The following is a 15,667-nucleotide window of genomic DNA, read 5'->3' on the forward strand; positions in this document are numbered from 1 at the left end:
GTTCCTCTCTCGCACATCAAATAGGACTGGGGTACACTTCCGTTTGTCGAGGCGTCTATCTTCATGTGCCAAGTCCTTCCGTTGCGTTCCCGAGAAAAGGCTAGGCCCAGACAGGTACGACGTCTGGAGTTGCGCCGGACACGAGCGGCTTCCCCTTGACCGCGCAGTGCTGACGTGTAAAAATGCGGCTCTCGACGTACGGACGGTGTTTACTGAAGCTGCACTCAGTTTGACAGCGTGGTGACGGCAGCTGCACGGGGCCGTGTCCTCTCAGCGCGATTTCTCACGTGTATACGTTACGGGCCTGCGGCGTCTCAAGTGCTTTGCCGGGCAAGGTACGAGTGTCCCCGGTCCCTGTGACGCGCGCCGCAGTAAAACGCGAAGAATAAAAGGACATCGTCTGTTGGAGTGTCTACTCGGGGATATGTGGAAACATGGTGGACCCCACCACCCGCAGCGTAGCTGGTGTTCCGCGTTTGTATCACTGGCCCGGAGCAAGGGTCAACGCTCTCGAAGACCGTTCTGGCAGAACGGCTGGACTGCGCAAGCTTTGTGGTACTCCGAGGTTTGGACAGAGGACGCGGTCCTTCAGGACACCTACCGATTTGCTATCCGAAGCAAACGGAGCTGCAACAGAAGCTGGCTGCAGCTCCGTGGCGCAGCGAATCTGTGAACGCAGCTTGTGTACAAAGGCGACGGAGCTGTTCGCGGTGCTTCGCGACCTACGAGATGGCAGAACGAGAGTCTGGCCTTTCTGGTCTAGTTGGCCTCGTGTGCCGCCAGGTGAGCGAGTGCCCTAGGACACGCCCGAAACCCTGACCGGTAATAGCTGTTATCATCATGCGGACGCAGAGGACAACGAGGACAGCACATTTGATGCAGCACCAAGGTCAGCACTAGAGGGGAACTTGGAACTCAAGACACCCGTGGGCGATCACAGCCGGTGCGTCCGACAGTCAGTTTGCTAATTCATCCACCGGACCCAGTAGGGCAACTGCACTAGCTTCCTCGTGGTGCAGTGACCTGTCCGTCTCTACTTGCAAGCAGCTGTCATCTCTTCGAAATTAGCGTCAGAGAGACACCAGCGACCAGCGCGCGCGAGGGCCATATCCAGCGGCTGCCAGCCGCGGACCAAGTCTCCGGTAGCGTTGAAGAATAAACCGGACGCAGGGTCCCTCTGTACTATGCCAGCGGCGCCGCCCGTCGGTAAGCATGCATAGACTGAAACGTGCGTTTCCAGTCTCAGGCAGCGAGACCGGTTACGGATGCCACGCGCCAGAGATGGTTTCAGCAAGTTCCGCGTTAAAGGGCGAGAGTCTGTACCGCACTCAGAAGTGTGGCATTGCCAAACTGACAATCGCCCACGTCTACACCGCAAGAAGAGCATGCAAGAAACTGGTTCTCGGGAAGTCGAAAATACCTTCTGACACTGTCTGACGTAGAATGCGCATTGGAAGGGAACCCCGTAAACGAGAGCCGTGCACTATGCACGGCTTCCGCAATCTTCGAACCCCGGTTACGGAGGCTGCAGGGGCGTGGATACGCTGAGCGTGTCCATCTGCACTTACATCCGTGGCATAGATGTTCGCACGCTCGATTTCAGGTCTGTCTGCACGGATATCAGCCTTGTCAATGCGGGATTCCAGCGAGGTTGTATAATTCTTACTGCACTGTACTGTCGTCCTCGAGCTTTCCGCGTTCTCGGACCTAGGGCCTGAGGGAATGTTCTCGTCGCCGGATCACCGAAGGATCTTCAGGGGCAGTCGGGTGAACAGTGTTGGTGTGTCGGGCCAACCATCGGCAGGGAAAAGCAGAAAAGCAAGGCGCCCGTGTCAGCAGAAGTACCTGAGGATGCTTGTCACAACGAGCAAGGGCAGACCACAATTACTTGCAAGCTGAACGTGCTCACATCTTGGTTGACACGCCCGCATGTCGCACAAGCGCTCTCCTTGTTTCGCAACCCCCTGGGGTGGGGTCCCACAATCGGAAACCCGTGCGGGCCTAGAGATCTTGGCTTTAGAGTGTAAAGAACTTCGAAACACTCACCGCGGGGACTGCGCCAGTACCGGCACTGGCCGACGCTGTTGGCGAGCCTGGTAACTGCAAGGAGCATTTTGCTTGACTGACCTTACCAGTTCCCGGGGAGCTTTCGACGCTTGCCGAGCCAGCTGCTCATTTGCTTTTCTACTGCTGCCAATCCAGACAGCAATTTCGCTCCGGGCAGCTCGGTTACTCATTTCAGCAACATCGCGTTCTCACCTTCGATCATAGGGGACTAGTGAGGCTCGCGTTTCCCTTTGTGGAAGCGTCTAACCTTGGAATATGGCCACCAGCGGATCGGCTGGGACACCTTTCGTACCTTCTGGTGCTGAGCCCCTTCGTGTAATTTGAAAAGAGTGAAACCGTCCTCGTCAGTCATCTGTCTGCTAACGGGACGTGCCTATGTCAGTGCGATGCGATCGTGCTTACGTGACTGGTAAGTCCCTGTCGTCTTCTTTTGACCGATCCCGTAGTAAGATTGTTTCATATCGAAGCAGGGTAACATGGCAGGCCCTGTCGGCCTCAACGATGAACTGCGCAACCTCAGAACGGAGCATGCGTCTTTCTCCCAACAGCACCACTGCGGAGGCCACGTCGCCACTGCATCTGATCCCTACGGACGTCAGCTACAAAGCGCTGTAGCGGTGCAGCAGCAGCGACTAGAAGATCTTCAACAGCAACGGAACCACCTTCTAGAGCGCATACAGTTAGATCGGGTCATCCGCGCAAAAGAGGCTGCCGCCAGAGCCGAAGTTCTCAAGCGGGTATTGAAGCAACAGGAAGTGGACCAGCGGTGGAGGTGTCAGCGCAATGAGCAACTCCGGGAGCAAGCCTTCCAGCTTTCTCATTGGGGTTTGGCACACTGTGGCCGCGCCGACCAGAGCGAAATACGGCTTAAGGAGCAGCTGCACAAAGTAAAACAAGTCATGAAGAAGCACGCTGAAAGCTCAGCACGACACTCCCTCGCTGACGCCTGTGAAAACCGCTTCCAAGGGTCCGACTTGCCTGGAGGAAATGCTGCTACTCAGTATTGTGTTGCACCCGCGAGAGAACCGCCTGGCGGTAGCCGGGAGCAAAGAAGCACGCAGACTCCCCCGAGCCGATCACCGCCCGACAACCGGGTGCACGGTGCAGATACGCAGTCGGATGCCAACGCACACAGCGAACACTGTAACGGCCAGCCGTTCGAAGCCTCACCCCCGAGAATGCCGGGAAGACGTATGGCAAGAGAACCAGCCAGACTACACTTGCTGGCGTTGCAGTATGAGGAACAGCTTGCGAGGCTGAAGCGAAGCGACACAAGACGCCGAACTGAGCTCTTGCGAAGCCACGCTTTGAGTTCCGGCTGGCTTAATGCGTCTCAGTCTGCAGAAGTATCATCTGACCCCTCCCCGGTGCTGTATTCAATCACCGCATCTGCTGAAGCAGTTTGCCATACTCCCCCGGGCCGGAGAAAGTCACGGCAGGCTGGCCCAAGAGATTCTGAAGCAGGAGACCGAGGGGGGACAGGTCAAACACCTATAGAGATTGCTCCGGTTCTGTCACCTCTTCCGGTCCAGATAGATGATGCCGGCAGTACGCAACCCGACCCTCGGACCCTGAACAATGAAAGGAAGGATGTCTACCCAACCGGCTCCGTCTACGTAGACGACCCATCCCGCTACAAAGAACCAAGCGTGCCTGCGGCTGGTGTTGCCACTCAGCAACTGTCTACGGGAGTCACGGGGGATTCTGCAAGCCCACGTGGGTTCAGCGACGGGCCAATTCCAAGTGAGAAATCCCGCTCCGCGAGCCCCGCTGAAACTAGACTGGGTGGCGGTAGCCTATCTATCTCGCATTCCGGAAGCACTACCTCCGGTCGCCAGCTCTCCCCGGAGGAAGAGGCACGCACTGCACTGCTGGCGTGGCAACCTAGGATGAATCCCGTCCAGCCAGACTCTGTCTCGCCTTGCGCGAAAACTGAAGGTGCGGTCGGCAAACCTGGCGGCGATGTCAGCCACCCCCCTTGCCATCCCGAAGCTGTAGCCACAGGACGAAGCCACGGAGGGGGAACAGTGGCCGAAACTGAGAGCGAACAGGCTCTCCGGCGGGGAAGCTCTCATCAGAGCTGCAACAGGCGGTCCAGGGAGACTGCCGTAAAAAAACACCCCTCAGTGCGATGGAAGGAAAGGGCGAGAGACATACTGCACGTAGGAAGAACTGACTATGCTCGCAGACGAAGTGACGGGACGAGTATTGGCGATAAATTCGGTGACCCCAGAGGCTGCGAGAGGACTACCAGTATTGACCACTCAGGTTACGGAAATCCAACCGTAAGGGACGAAGACGACATCGAATTATTGCTGCAAGGGCTGTAAGCGGCGAGTTGAACTAAGCCTCCAAGCGGATAGTCCGGGTGGAGTGAAATTTTGGAGAACCTAAGGTTGCTTGGGAAGTTGACTAAACTAAGCAATGATTCTGCTCCTGAGGAGACGACCCGGACGAACCCAGCAAGATGACGAGCCAAAATTTATGCTATCTGCGAGGATGCCTTTGTCCCGACAAATTGATGGGTTCTCGGTAGTTTAACGTTGACTTTGCGGACAGTTGACAAAAAAACATCGGACCATGGATAGACTGTTGCGTTTACGAAAGTTACCATTTGGTGTCGGCAACCTGTTCACAAGTGCAAATACTGACGAGCCTCACGGAGGAAAATTGCTTGGCTTGATAAGAAGCAAATGCGGCGCTAAACACCTGTAGTTGAGTCTGTTGAGTGCGGCACGAATGGCAAGAGAAAGAAGAAAGACCAGCAAATCGAAGTACGTGCTCATGACGAATAGTGCCTGTACAGCACACAGAGCCGAAAGCACCGTTATGCACGCCGACACGGATACTGACGGCGACAGACGAACGAACGGCTGTGGTCCGCCTCCGGGAGTTGGGTTGGCGGCCATGGCGACCAACTCCCTCCGCCGTAACTCGGTGGCCAGAACGACAACGACCGGCAACGCCAGACAGAAAACCAGAACGACCACGTAGAACGAGTACCGAAACGAGGAAGCCGGGAGAGCTCCAGCAAGTCGGAGGCGTGTGCGGACCGAAGGAAAGAGGGAATAAGAGTCCTTGCCTGCGCGAAAACGGGATCACACATGGACATTGCCCCGTCGTAGATATGAAAACGACCTGGAGACGACGCCGATGTAGTGTCAGGGCATCAGCGTGCCCGGAAGATGATGTATACGGCACTCCAGGCATAGCGAAATGAGCCCCCTTGCTTTCGCCTCCCAAATTCCGAGGTGCTGACCAGTGTGCAACAACCCGGCAGTACGAGAAGGCAGCGCATGTGAGGCGCACAGACACCGGGACATCACAAACAGGGGTATCCAGCAATGCAGAACGAACCTTTGAGCGAGCTCGTGTTCAGACATCTAAGGCAGTCGCCAGGCGTTGCTGCGGCGCATGCACCAACGCTCCGCGGAACACTGCGAATGTGAAACGGCTAGGTTGGTTATCATCAGAGAGCCGCAGACATATGGCATCATTCCGCTCATTCACTGGAAACAAGGAATGAAAAGAGAACACGACCGGCAAGAATGAGCGTCACGCACACTGGATGCGGCACGGCGAGAAAATATGCAGCCCAAGGCTGACTGTGAAGCAGAGCTCTTCGTCAGACATCTAAGGAAGTCTCCAGGCGTTGCTGCGGCGCAAGCAGTAACGCTCAGCGGAACACTGCGAATGTGAAACGGCTAGGTTGGTTATCATCAGAGAGCCCCAGACAGACGGCATCATTCCGCACGATCACTGAAAAGGAAAAACGATAAGCGAACACGAGCGACAACACGAAACCGTCACGCACACTGGATGTGGCACGGCGAGAAAACATGCAGCTCAAGGCTGACTGTGAAGCAGAGCTCTTCGTCAGACATCTAAGGAAGTCTCCAGGCGTTGCTGCGGCGCAAGCAGTAACGCTCAGCGGAACACTGCGAATGTGAAACGGCTTCTCCCAATACTCATCCTTGGCTCTGCCAAACACAGCGTGTCCCCGAGTGGCTTCAACCCATCCAAGAACGGAGCTCAGTCGAAAGATGGTGAGTAAAATTGCCTCTCCACGTGTATGCGTCGGAGGACATGGATAATAACAGTCCATCATTGCCGTTCCCGAGGTATATATAAAGAAGAGGCAGCTTGGTCTACATATGTTAGATGAGAGATGTGGACACTCCCTCTTCCTGAAAAATCGTTCCTGAGCTGCTCACCCTGGAGCACCGCGAAGACACTGAGGAGCTGTAGCGAAACTAGAATCGTCAACAGGAGCAATAGCCGAGACCGGACGGAGCGGACCTTTTCCTCTGAAAGCATTGAAGTCGGAAGGGCTGGAGCGGGTTTATCCAGATCCTCAATACAGCATTACCCTCCCAACGCGTCAGAAAGTGGGGCTGCTACACACGCACAAAGGCTGATGTACGTGCTGTATTACAAGAAGCGAGGACTAATACACCCGCTTCCCCATGGCAGCAAGAAGTTTTGTAGGCAACTAGTTTAACGTCCGCGGAACTGTCTCCGGTAAGACAACGGCACGAACGCAGATAGGCTGCCATCCCCCCGGGAATACACGAGAGCCTGGACGCGGGCACATGCTCTTTTCTGTCTCGGCGGCCTTAGCTGAACCAACAGTCCTTCGGACGAAAGACGTACCTGGAGATTCAGAAGCGAAAACGGCGACAGCGCCCTGACGCAGTCTATTCACACGCTCGTCTTCACTCAAAGTAGCGTCTCCACTTCCAATTCCGGTAGCCGTCTGTCTACCTGACGGTGTGAGAGGAGACGCGGGCAGCCCAAGAGCGATGCCGCCACTTGGCAGTACGAGCTGGGTTGGGACGGAGAGAGAAAACCCCTCTGAGAGTGCGGAATCCCGGGCTGATGTTGCCAGAAGCAAGGTGGAGAGAGAGGACTGATGGTACAACAAGGGCATGCCAGAAAGTAAAGATGACTGTGATAGAGATGGATTAGGTAAAGAAACAGACAACTCCGCCGCAGGCGGGGAAGCACGTCGCTCGGGCCCATCTGGCGCCATGTTACCCTCATGCATTCATCCAGGCGAGAAGTAATCGTGCCGACCCGCCGGAGCGCGAAGGAAATTCCGGAATTGTGAGATGCCCATGTCTCCACAGCCAAGCGTGCGGCACTGCCCGAGCTGCGGGCGCGACCCAGCTCCTAACTGGCAAGCTCCAACTCAAACCAGAGAACAGCACTTACAAGTAACGTCACGCCGCCACGCGAGAAGAGGTAAAAAACTCTTCTGAGGTGCTACTGCAGTATAAGCGCTTGTGGGAAGGGAGCCCACAACACCCAGGCGAAACCGCTCGGTGGGGTGGACGCGCCTTCTCCTCGGACAAGCATGCACCTTCTCCCGTTTACTGCCTCTGCAAGGCCGGGTGGGGAAGCAAGTGCAGCGACCCCGGCGAACGTCAAACCCCAAGCGTGCGTCGTCTAATATTCGGTCTGAGGACGGCGGCCAGGCTCTACCCGCTTCTTGTTCCCGACCGGCGTGGGGCGACGCAGTGGTGTACGGGTTCCGCAGCCGCCACCCGGGAAAGCACCGCCTCCTCTGTTGTGACCCGACTTGGATCGAGGCAAAACCTACGAAAGGTGACTGTCAGAAGCAGCAATGTGCTCGTTCAGGGGGTAATCGGGCAAAATGGCGCACGGTGCGAGCAGATATAAGAAGGCTAGGGCGAAGATGAGGTGGAAGGTAAGTCTGCATACAAACGATTTACTGCGCTTGATGTCTTTCGTCGATGTTCATAGCTCCGTGCGGGCTTGTGGGAGGGCAGAGAGATGTATTTGTTGTTCGTGGTTTCGTTTTGTCTGCCAGGAACACGATGGACTAGCAATCGCTGGACTCTAGGAGGCCTAGTGATTTGCTAGAAAAGCTGCAAGTAGTCCAGGGTGAAAGCGAACTACGTTTTGCCAGACGATGTGCTCTTGTAAAACCGCGAATGTGTCCCTGCGGGTCAAGCGCGATTTCGTTTCATGCTTTTGCTGCCCACCTTTGTGCAGATGGGCAGTTTGACCGTGCTTTAGTATACTTGCCATTCGCACTGGAGAAGCGCGCCTTCTTGTAATGGGTCTGGCCCTCGGATATTCCTGCCGCGTTGACTACACCTATCGTGCTGTGTGCTGGCGTGTGCTGTGTGCCATTGTTTTCAGTGGAAGAAGAAGAGGACAAGGAGGTTGCAGAGGAAGCGCAGAAAGATGAGGCAAAGGTCACGATGAAAGAAGTTCCATGTTTCGTTTAGTATTCCAATGTATCAGCCGGGACGCTGACTCGCAGTGAAGCATGAGTTTTCCTGTTGAGATGTTGAACGGCATTCGGTTCCGTGTGAGCTGTTTCTCAGTTTTTGCTCGGCGTTTCTAGGCCGTGTATTGTTTGCTCCCCCTCAACCTACAACCTACTGAAGAATTCTTTGCTTTTAGCACAGGAGCTAACATTTTGCGGTCCCAGCCCTCCCACCTGACTGGGATTCCTTCCCCATGCAGGAACTGGGTCGTGGTTAGGCGTCGTTCTCTGAAACACTTATCCTCTCGAGACGGTCTTTTGGGCACCTCAAGGTGTTCGGCAATTCTTCGTATTGCAGATCGGGCACATCCGCATGGACCCCGGATCAGCATAAGTGATGGGTTGCAGCTGCAAGCAACATCCGGCGTCGAAGGGGGGGTCCCGTAGCCGGGCCCCCTTGCACGCCCGACGGGAAGGCTGTCACTTCGCACGTACGCAAGGACAGCTTTGAAGGGGACGCGCTGATATATTGTATGCCCAGGGGCGGGTAAAACCCATGAGTGCGGAGGCTACAGCTAGCAATTTTGACTACACCGAACTGGTAGTTTTCGCGCGTGGATGTGTCAGTATGCCGATGCGGGAGGATTTTTTCCTTGAGGGCCCTATCTTCTGGGACCCCCACGACGATCAGTGTGCCCGTAAGTCGGACTCACCGTGCGACGGCACAACCAGGGGGCCAAAACTGCACCGCCACTAAGTTGCAGCTCAAGCAGTCCCACTTACGATGTCTCACCAAAAGAAAACTACTCGTTTGACTACCGCCCGAAAGCCATGTCTGCACGCGACTGAGCGGACCGCGGCAGCCTGTGCAGCTTCCGAAGCCTCCGCCACTGCGGAACATGCCTCCGGCAGCCTCTTGCCGCGCTGTTCAGCCCCTCGGAACTAACAAGGTACCTGGCAGGACAGCCCACAGAGGGGGCTTGGTTCAAAACTGACCTTTGCAAATGGCTGGTGACGCCGTTTTCTAACCATCGAATCAGTGCACAGTCCAGCAACACCAAGCACGCACCCGGGCAGACCCCTCGTCTCCAGGAGCCTACATATCCTGCTGGCAGCAGCCGATCTCGTCTTCAGCATGGGAACTGCACGTTACCGAACAGACTCGCAGAAATGCAGGTTTGTTCCGCGTGCGCTTGGAAGAAAGAGCGTTTGGCATCTGCGCCTGCGACGACGTGATCTCAGTCGAGCCGCTAAGTTTCAGTATCTGAGAGAAAATACAGTCGTCCACCAAACCGGAACGAGGTATTGGATATACGAGGATCACAACAGTAGTAACACATACCGTCTTCCTCCCTACTCTGTTCAGCATGCGGTATGGGCGGCCAGCTTCTCAGTGGCGCTCGGTGCATGCCTCGAATCATGCAGCGTCGAGCTGTTGAGGCGCTGGAGCCTGGAACTCTGGGTAGGGTTGAAAGGTGCCCACCAGCGAAGTTGAACAATGCGTTTTTTTTTTTGTATAGCGCTTGCGGTGTCTCCGTACAAGCTTATTGCCTCTCAAGGCACCCCGAGAAGGTGCTATCGTTGGAGAGCTTTTAGCCGTGGCCACAGATGCCCGGCACCGCGGTTGCTCGCTGATCTGCTAGAGAATTGGTGGTGAGTCGCTTCTTTTGGAATCTTCATCATCTTTCAGAAGGCGAGCACGGCGCCTGCACCGCGAGGTGTAAGGTGTCTTTCAGGAGTTTCTGTGACAAGCGGCAGCTTCAGCCTCTCCTAGGCGGCGTGGCGCTTCTTCGGTGGTTGTCGACGTGTGCTCGGTATAGTTATGACTCAAGGAATCGCTTCTCCGTCTTGACAGGAAGCTCCGCTTAGCTGGAGTGATCCGTATTTGGAGTTTCTTTGCGCAGCCGTCTGCGTACGATGCGCAGGGGTCACTTTACTCCCACTCTTTTTCCCCTCCGGTTCGTAACCTTTTCTCCGGAGTTGCCTCACCGTCTTCTGTCCCCATTATCCTTGTAGAGTGCCAGTTTGCGTGTCACTGGCAGTCATCACGCTAAGGAACCTCCGAGGAGGCATGGGAGTTGCCACGGGGAACCCTGTGAGTGTCATTGCAAGCCGTCACATTTGCTGGCACTTCGTCTCGGGTCTGAGGGTTGGGAGGTCCGGAGATCTACCGAAGCACGACCGAAACAATGAACTGCTGTAATAGACCCCCATTTCATAGTGTCCGGGATCTTTTGAAAACTCTACGGGGAGCTCCTCAGTTCGACTGACCTGCTGGCGAATCGGGGGTCCTCTATTTTCAGAGAAAAGCTTGGGTCTTTTTCACTTTTTGGTCCACCTTTGTTTTTCGGCGTGCCTGCTTCTGGTGATACATACTGGTGTCACGATGAGTGACGTGGGAGATGCCGCGGCGGCTGTGGCGCCCCAGCCCTCAATGTGCCAGGATACGGTTGAGCGAATGCTCAATGGATTGGCGGTAAGCGCTGTGCAGCAGTTTTAGTCTTGCGTCCCCTTCTTCGGACATAGGCGCGAGCAGTGTTCGACGGCGTGTGACAGTACGTTTGTTGCCACTTGGGGCTTGCCGTATGGAGCAGTCACTGCTGAAGTCGCTAAGCTGTATGGAGCAGTCACATAACTCGCGGAGACACTCGCAGGATCGTCGAGGGGTTGTCTTCTCTTGTGCTGCCCGGGACTCTCTTTGCTGCTGAAGCTATGGTGTCCTTGGGAACCTGCAGATTGTGCCGTCGAGTACAGCAGTCGGTCCTCCTCACTGCCTGTACTTACAAGGGCAAAACTCAAAGCCAGTTTGTTACCGTGTGTACATAAAATGCTAACGCGGTGGCTTGGCATTGTCGATAAAATAGCCTTCAAATTCTGAAGTAAACGGCGGGTCCGCACTCATCCGTACATTCAGTAAGCATTTAAGCCAGAGCTACAGTAGAAGCAGGCGGTGAATGACCGTCTCTATTATGCGATCTGTTGCACAGGGAAACTCTGTCTGCACGTGTGCGTACCGGCTGACTGGTATGTGTATATGTCTAGTTAGTTAAGTAATGCCAAGATAGGTAGGTCCCCACTCGCCGTGGCGTCTTACTCTTTTTCCCGCAGGTGGTTGGCCGCGCGTTGAGAGGGGCGTACACAACGAGCGCATCATGTGTCCGCCGTGTCTCGTATGTGGTTAAAGAGAACGTTGTACAAAGGTGGGATCGCTGCACAGGCAAATGGGATTCGGAGGCAAGCCGCCCAGAGAAGGTGCGAGAGGGTGTGGTCTATTTCAGTGAAGGCGAAGAAGATTCTGATGATGGCGCGACGACAAGCCGATCGACAGAGAGTATCCATTAAAAGGTGGAAACCGCGCTTTCCTCGTTCCGGTTGCCCGGCATCGTTTTTCGCGTTGTGAGAACACTTGCTTAGAATGAAGGGGCGTGGACCCGTTGGGCTGTTGCAATGGTTAGAGACGTTCCGGGGAGTCTAGAGCCGGAGATAATAGCATAGCTCGGACCCCATCAGGAAGGAAGCGTTGGGAGTTGTTTGTACTGTGTTCAGCCAGTCTGTTGTTTTTCGGGTCGGAACGCGAGTCGGGTGGCCGTGGTGGGAAAAGACCGTAGACCAACTGCAGCAGAACGGATTTTTTCCCCGCGCGAGTAGGCCGGTTTGCTCCTGTCCGCTCCGCGCTGGTGTGCTTTTCTTGACTAACGAAGCCCCTGAGGTGACTACTTGTACCCGACGCTGCGGCATATAACGGCCCGACGGGGACACTTTATGTGAAGCACTTCACCACCGTGCATGTGCTGTCGCAGTTGGCAGGTCAGTGGCTGTGGCAGGGCGGCGTGTCAAGTATACGTCACGCGGTGCTCTGCGTGTATGTTTTGGCTGACACGAAGGCATAAAGGAGTATGCACCTCCACTCATACAATGTATTGTCCAGGAGTGTCGGAGAGGACGACTTGCAGGACTCTCGTTTGGGATTGATTGACTCATGGCTATAATGCCAGTCCGACGGCGGTCATCACGCGGGGGATGATGTACGCATCAATACGCACAGGTCTGAAAGTGTGTTCGTTTTTGTGTCACTCAGTAGGTGCTTCAGGCACTCACATTTGTGGCACACGTTTATGTAAATGAGCGTGGGTCGTTGTCGGTATCTCATTCGTGCCTCTCCGTGCGTGTCTGTAATCTCCCGGTTTCAAATTCGTCTGCGTCCCATCGTAGTCCGTCACTTTCACAGTGAATGAAGCGGGGGAGAAATGAACGAATGTCCCGTACCACAAAAATACTACTCTCCAGTCACATCGCACTTTGCCCCTAAAGGAAATCGTGTGCTGCGTACTCCGCCCGGCTTTGCGGTATCCAGACAACCTTCTATTCCTGACCTTGGTCGCAGTATCAAAGAATGAACAGAGCCGACCACTTGCTAGATTTCATAAAAGGACTGGTGTCTTCTTTTATACTACCTGGTCGGTTTACAGTTAGGTGGCATAGTAATGGCAACTGAGCAGTGACTCAGCTTTCAGTGGAAGAATGCGCTTCTCTCTGCCAAGATAAGCGGGCCATCCCGCCGGACGCCAAGTGGCGTCGCAGATTCACACCCAGGTTTCGCAGTATTACTACAAACGCGCCACAGGTGCCGACAGCCTCAGGCCGCTGTTGCGAGAACTTAGATCGCTACGGTCTCCATCGTGGCTTTTTATATGTGTGCGGTTCTGACGGAAATGCCAACGAACTTCTACGGTCAAGCCGCGTACAGCTACCGAAGAACCAAGACAGCAGAATTTTTACACAAACTGAGCTTCTTTTAGCTCTTTCACAGTGCCTTCCAGTTTTTTTTTTTGCGTAGACTTGTCTCCTAGGGCTTTCTCTTCGAAGACGACTCCATCACCGAGTCTGTCAGCGCGACCTGTGCAGAATTTGAGCACATCAGGCGCAGTAAGACAACAATTCACACAGGCGGTGCAATTGCACACGCAAACCGCTCACGCCGGACCTGCACGTACAGCCTTGGTGTCGAGGCGGCCTGACAGAGCAGGTTCGTCCATCTCCGCTCCAACAGAACCTGCTCTGCAAACCAGGGTCCATCATTGCCACTGCTGTACGTGTTTGCAGGCTAAGGTAGAGGCGCTTCAGTTGGATAACAGGAATTAAAGATAGAGTGCCCGCTTCGGCATGCCAGGATGTCGGTGCAAGTGTCAGAGCACATCGCAGCTGAAAGCTCCCGGGTTCACAGAAGCAAGCCTCCCCCCTGACTGTTCAGCAACGTGGTCTACGTATCTCGGCTTCGTCTGGACTACCATGTCAGCTGCTTATGCGAAACAGCAGTGCTTCGAGCAAAATACCCCAAATCAACGTTGGAAAGAACTTGTCAGGATGGATACGGTATTTGTCCCAATGTTGGCACGAAAGGAAAACAAGATGTGTCCGGGCAATCGAGACTCCTCAGATTCCGCACACTGTTCAAATCTACAATAGCTCTCCGTACAAGAACTCTAACATAATAAAAGCCAACATGACCACATGCTAGACGTTGCGAAGCGAAACCAGCTCCTTCTACAAGGCTCACCCGTCGTTCCTTGTTTTTCCAGACCTTTTTGGAGCGTGGGCGGTGATAAAGTTCTTCTGTCGCTACGAACGACACGGCACACAGGTTCTTGATCCCGACGATAGCTTGGCTTCAATGGAGTACAACTGTCGGACAGTTGCAAGAACTAGCAGGCACGCCTCACCGCCTTTTCCCGGTACCAATGTACTCCGTCAAAGCCCTGGTGTGCTTCTGGTGTGACACATGACGTGAATGAGTTGCGTCCGGCCTAAAACTTTTCCCCTCAGCTCTACGTTACTTGCCATGATCGGCGCGATACAAGTAGTACCCGGACACGACTGCTCACTAGGGTGTGCACATACTCTGCATTATAGATCGGGACAAGCCTAGCTGCGTATATGACTGGGATGTACTGTCAGCAGCAGTGACCGAAACCTGCAACTGCCGGGTGGCAGTTACGCTCTGGCGATTCCTGTCCGGCTGGTGGACACAGAGGGAGAAAGTATGGATACATGGCAATTGCTACCAGCGGGACCAGAAGTAACCGACAACGCGAACGCACGAGATAATATGCAACATGAAAGGCTTCTCGGTCCCGGCTGACGCGCTCGCCAAAGCGGCACCGCCTCTTCGACTAAAAGTTGCTGTATCTGTGAACTTTCGACAAGACCGAAGTGCACTGTGCTGATGCCCGGGCTGGGCGCGGGAGGACGCCTGACAGCGTTCTGCACTACATCTATGTCACGCAGTCCATACTGCTCTGCATCTCATTGGACGGGAACCGGGGATCCCGGTCTTCTTGTTGTCCGAATCCACACCTGGCTGCCTTACAAAAACAGGCTTGCGCTGAATACAACGGGACGCCATCATTCACAGAGTGCATAACAACAATTGTGTGACGGAAGACATAACAGAAGACTGGCTCCGTGCACATCAGCACCGCGACTTTCCTCTTCAGTGTCACACTCTTGGGGAGAACATGGACACAAATACAGAGACTGCCGAGAGACGCGTGTTAGCCCCTGCAGAAAAAACAGGGTGTCCTTTCGCAGAGAAAAAAAAATGTGTTTCTTACATCGTGAAATTTCTCTGTGCTGTTCTAAAAGTTCGTCGACGGCACTAAGAAAAGGTCGATCCCTACAAAAAACAGCAAACACCAACGGAAGCCTCACGTGATGAAAGCACTCACCAGTTATCTATGTGGTAGCTGCTCCAACCATCCGCGCGAACTGCAGGCCGTGCGTTCTCGTTCACTCGGGGACCACCACCACTGGCTGGCCTTGCGGACGCGCGACTGAGTAGTTCTGCCCAGAGTACAACAGAACCCAACAAAAATAGATCGGTACGCTCGAACCCGTCGCAGCTATCTGCGCCGCCCCAGGTATGCGTTCTACTAAACCCCGAGACTCCCTTTGGAACTGTTGGCGCACACGGATCGGCGTCCGAGTATGTTGCGGCCGCCCTAGATCCACGACTTCACTAACTCAGCCGGACCTTTCCAAACCAGGTCAATCCCGAGCACAAAGTATACAGCTAAGGTTACACTGCTGCTCCGAGAGCAAAGGGAGCACCCCAGGGAGACAGATACTCCCATCGTCGTCAATTCTGAGGGCTGATGGCCACACCTGTACGCCTGTACTCCCACAGGTCCCATCTAATGTTAGAGACGTCTCCCCTTGTCCAGCTCCGTCACAGTTCAGGCTTGGACACTGAGAATACGCGCTTTGTAGTGGAGACGTGCGCCGCGAAGCAAGCCTATACTCTGCAGCGTGCCCAAAGTAGACCGGCGCCCCGGCGTCCGCTGCAAATAATCCCGCATTAGAAAA

The 15,667-nt window shown here is 54.7% G+C and overlaps 3 protein-coding genes across 3 annotated transcripts; 2 read left to right on the forward strand and 1 right to left on the reverse strand.

Moving 5' to 3' along the window:
• Positions 1-14: 14 nt before the first annotated feature.
• On the reverse strand, positions 15-7,430 carry CSUI_006246 (uncharacterized protein). Its single transcript, XM_068066410.1, has 5 exons — positions 6,721-7,430; positions 6,282-6,374; positions 3,238-5,149; positions 1,569-2,945; positions 15-1,429 (listed from the first exon to the last, which is right to left on the reverse strand). Exons 1-3 carry the CDS (start codon positions 7,112-7,114, stop codon positions 4,725-4,727), a joined length of 912 nt encoding a protein of 303 aa, XP_067921612.1. The 5' UTR covers positions 7,115-7,430; the 3' UTR covers positions 15-1,429; positions 1,569-2,945; positions 3,238-4,724.
• A 161-nt stretch (positions 7,431-7,591) lies between these two features.
• Positions 7,592-8,437, forward strand: CSUI_006247 (uncharacterized protein; the record flags this gene model as incomplete). The annotated part of the gene is made up of 2 exons (XM_068066411.1): positions 7,592-7,777; positions 8,236-8,437. A coding segment is annotated over one exon (177 nt), but the record flags the coding sequence as incomplete, so codon positions are not given.
• A 1,192-nt stretch (positions 8,438-9,629) lies between these two features.
• Positions 9,630-13,886, forward strand: CSUI_006248 (uncharacterized protein). Its single transcript, XM_068066412.1, has 3 exons — positions 9,630-10,781; positions 11,414-13,231; positions 13,409-13,886. Exons 1-2 carry the CDS (start codon positions 10,692-10,694, stop codon positions 11,645-11,647), a joined length of 324 nt encoding a protein of 107 aa, XP_067921614.1. The 5' UTR covers positions 9,630-10,691; the 3' UTR covers positions 11,648-13,231; positions 13,409-13,886.
• The last annotated feature ends 1,781 nt before the right edge of the window (positions 13,887-15,667 follow it).

This window comes from Cystoisospora suis (genome assembly GCF_002600585.1).
Source record: "Cystoisospora suis strain Wien I chromosome Unknown contig_3124, whole genome shotgun sequence".
Lineage (NCBI taxonomy): Eukaryota > Apicomplexa > Conoidasida > Eucoccidiorida > Sarcocystidae > Cystoisospora > Cystoisospora suis.

Coding starts and splice junctions, on each gene's coding strand:
- CSUI_006246 (XM_068066410.1), bottom strand. CDS start 7,114: ATGCATGAGGGTAACATGGCGCCAGATGGGCCCGAGCGACGTGCTTCC. Junction 6,375..6,720: donor TTTCGCTTCTGAATCTCCAG/GTACGTCTTTCG, acceptor CAATGCTTTCAG/AGGAAAAGGTCCGCTCCGTC. Junction 5,150..6,281: donor TGTCTTCGCGGTGCTCCAGG/GTGAGCAGCTCA, acceptor GTTTTCGCGCAG/GCAAGGACTCTTATTCCCTC.
- CSUI_006248 (XM_068066412.1), top strand. CDS start 10,692: ATGAGTGACGTGGGAGATGCCGCGGCGGCTGTGGCGCCCCAGCCCTCA. Junction 10,782..11,413: donor GAATGCTCAATGGATTGGCG/GTAAGCGCTGTG, acceptor TTTTTCCCGCAG/GTGGTTGGCCGCGCGTTGAG.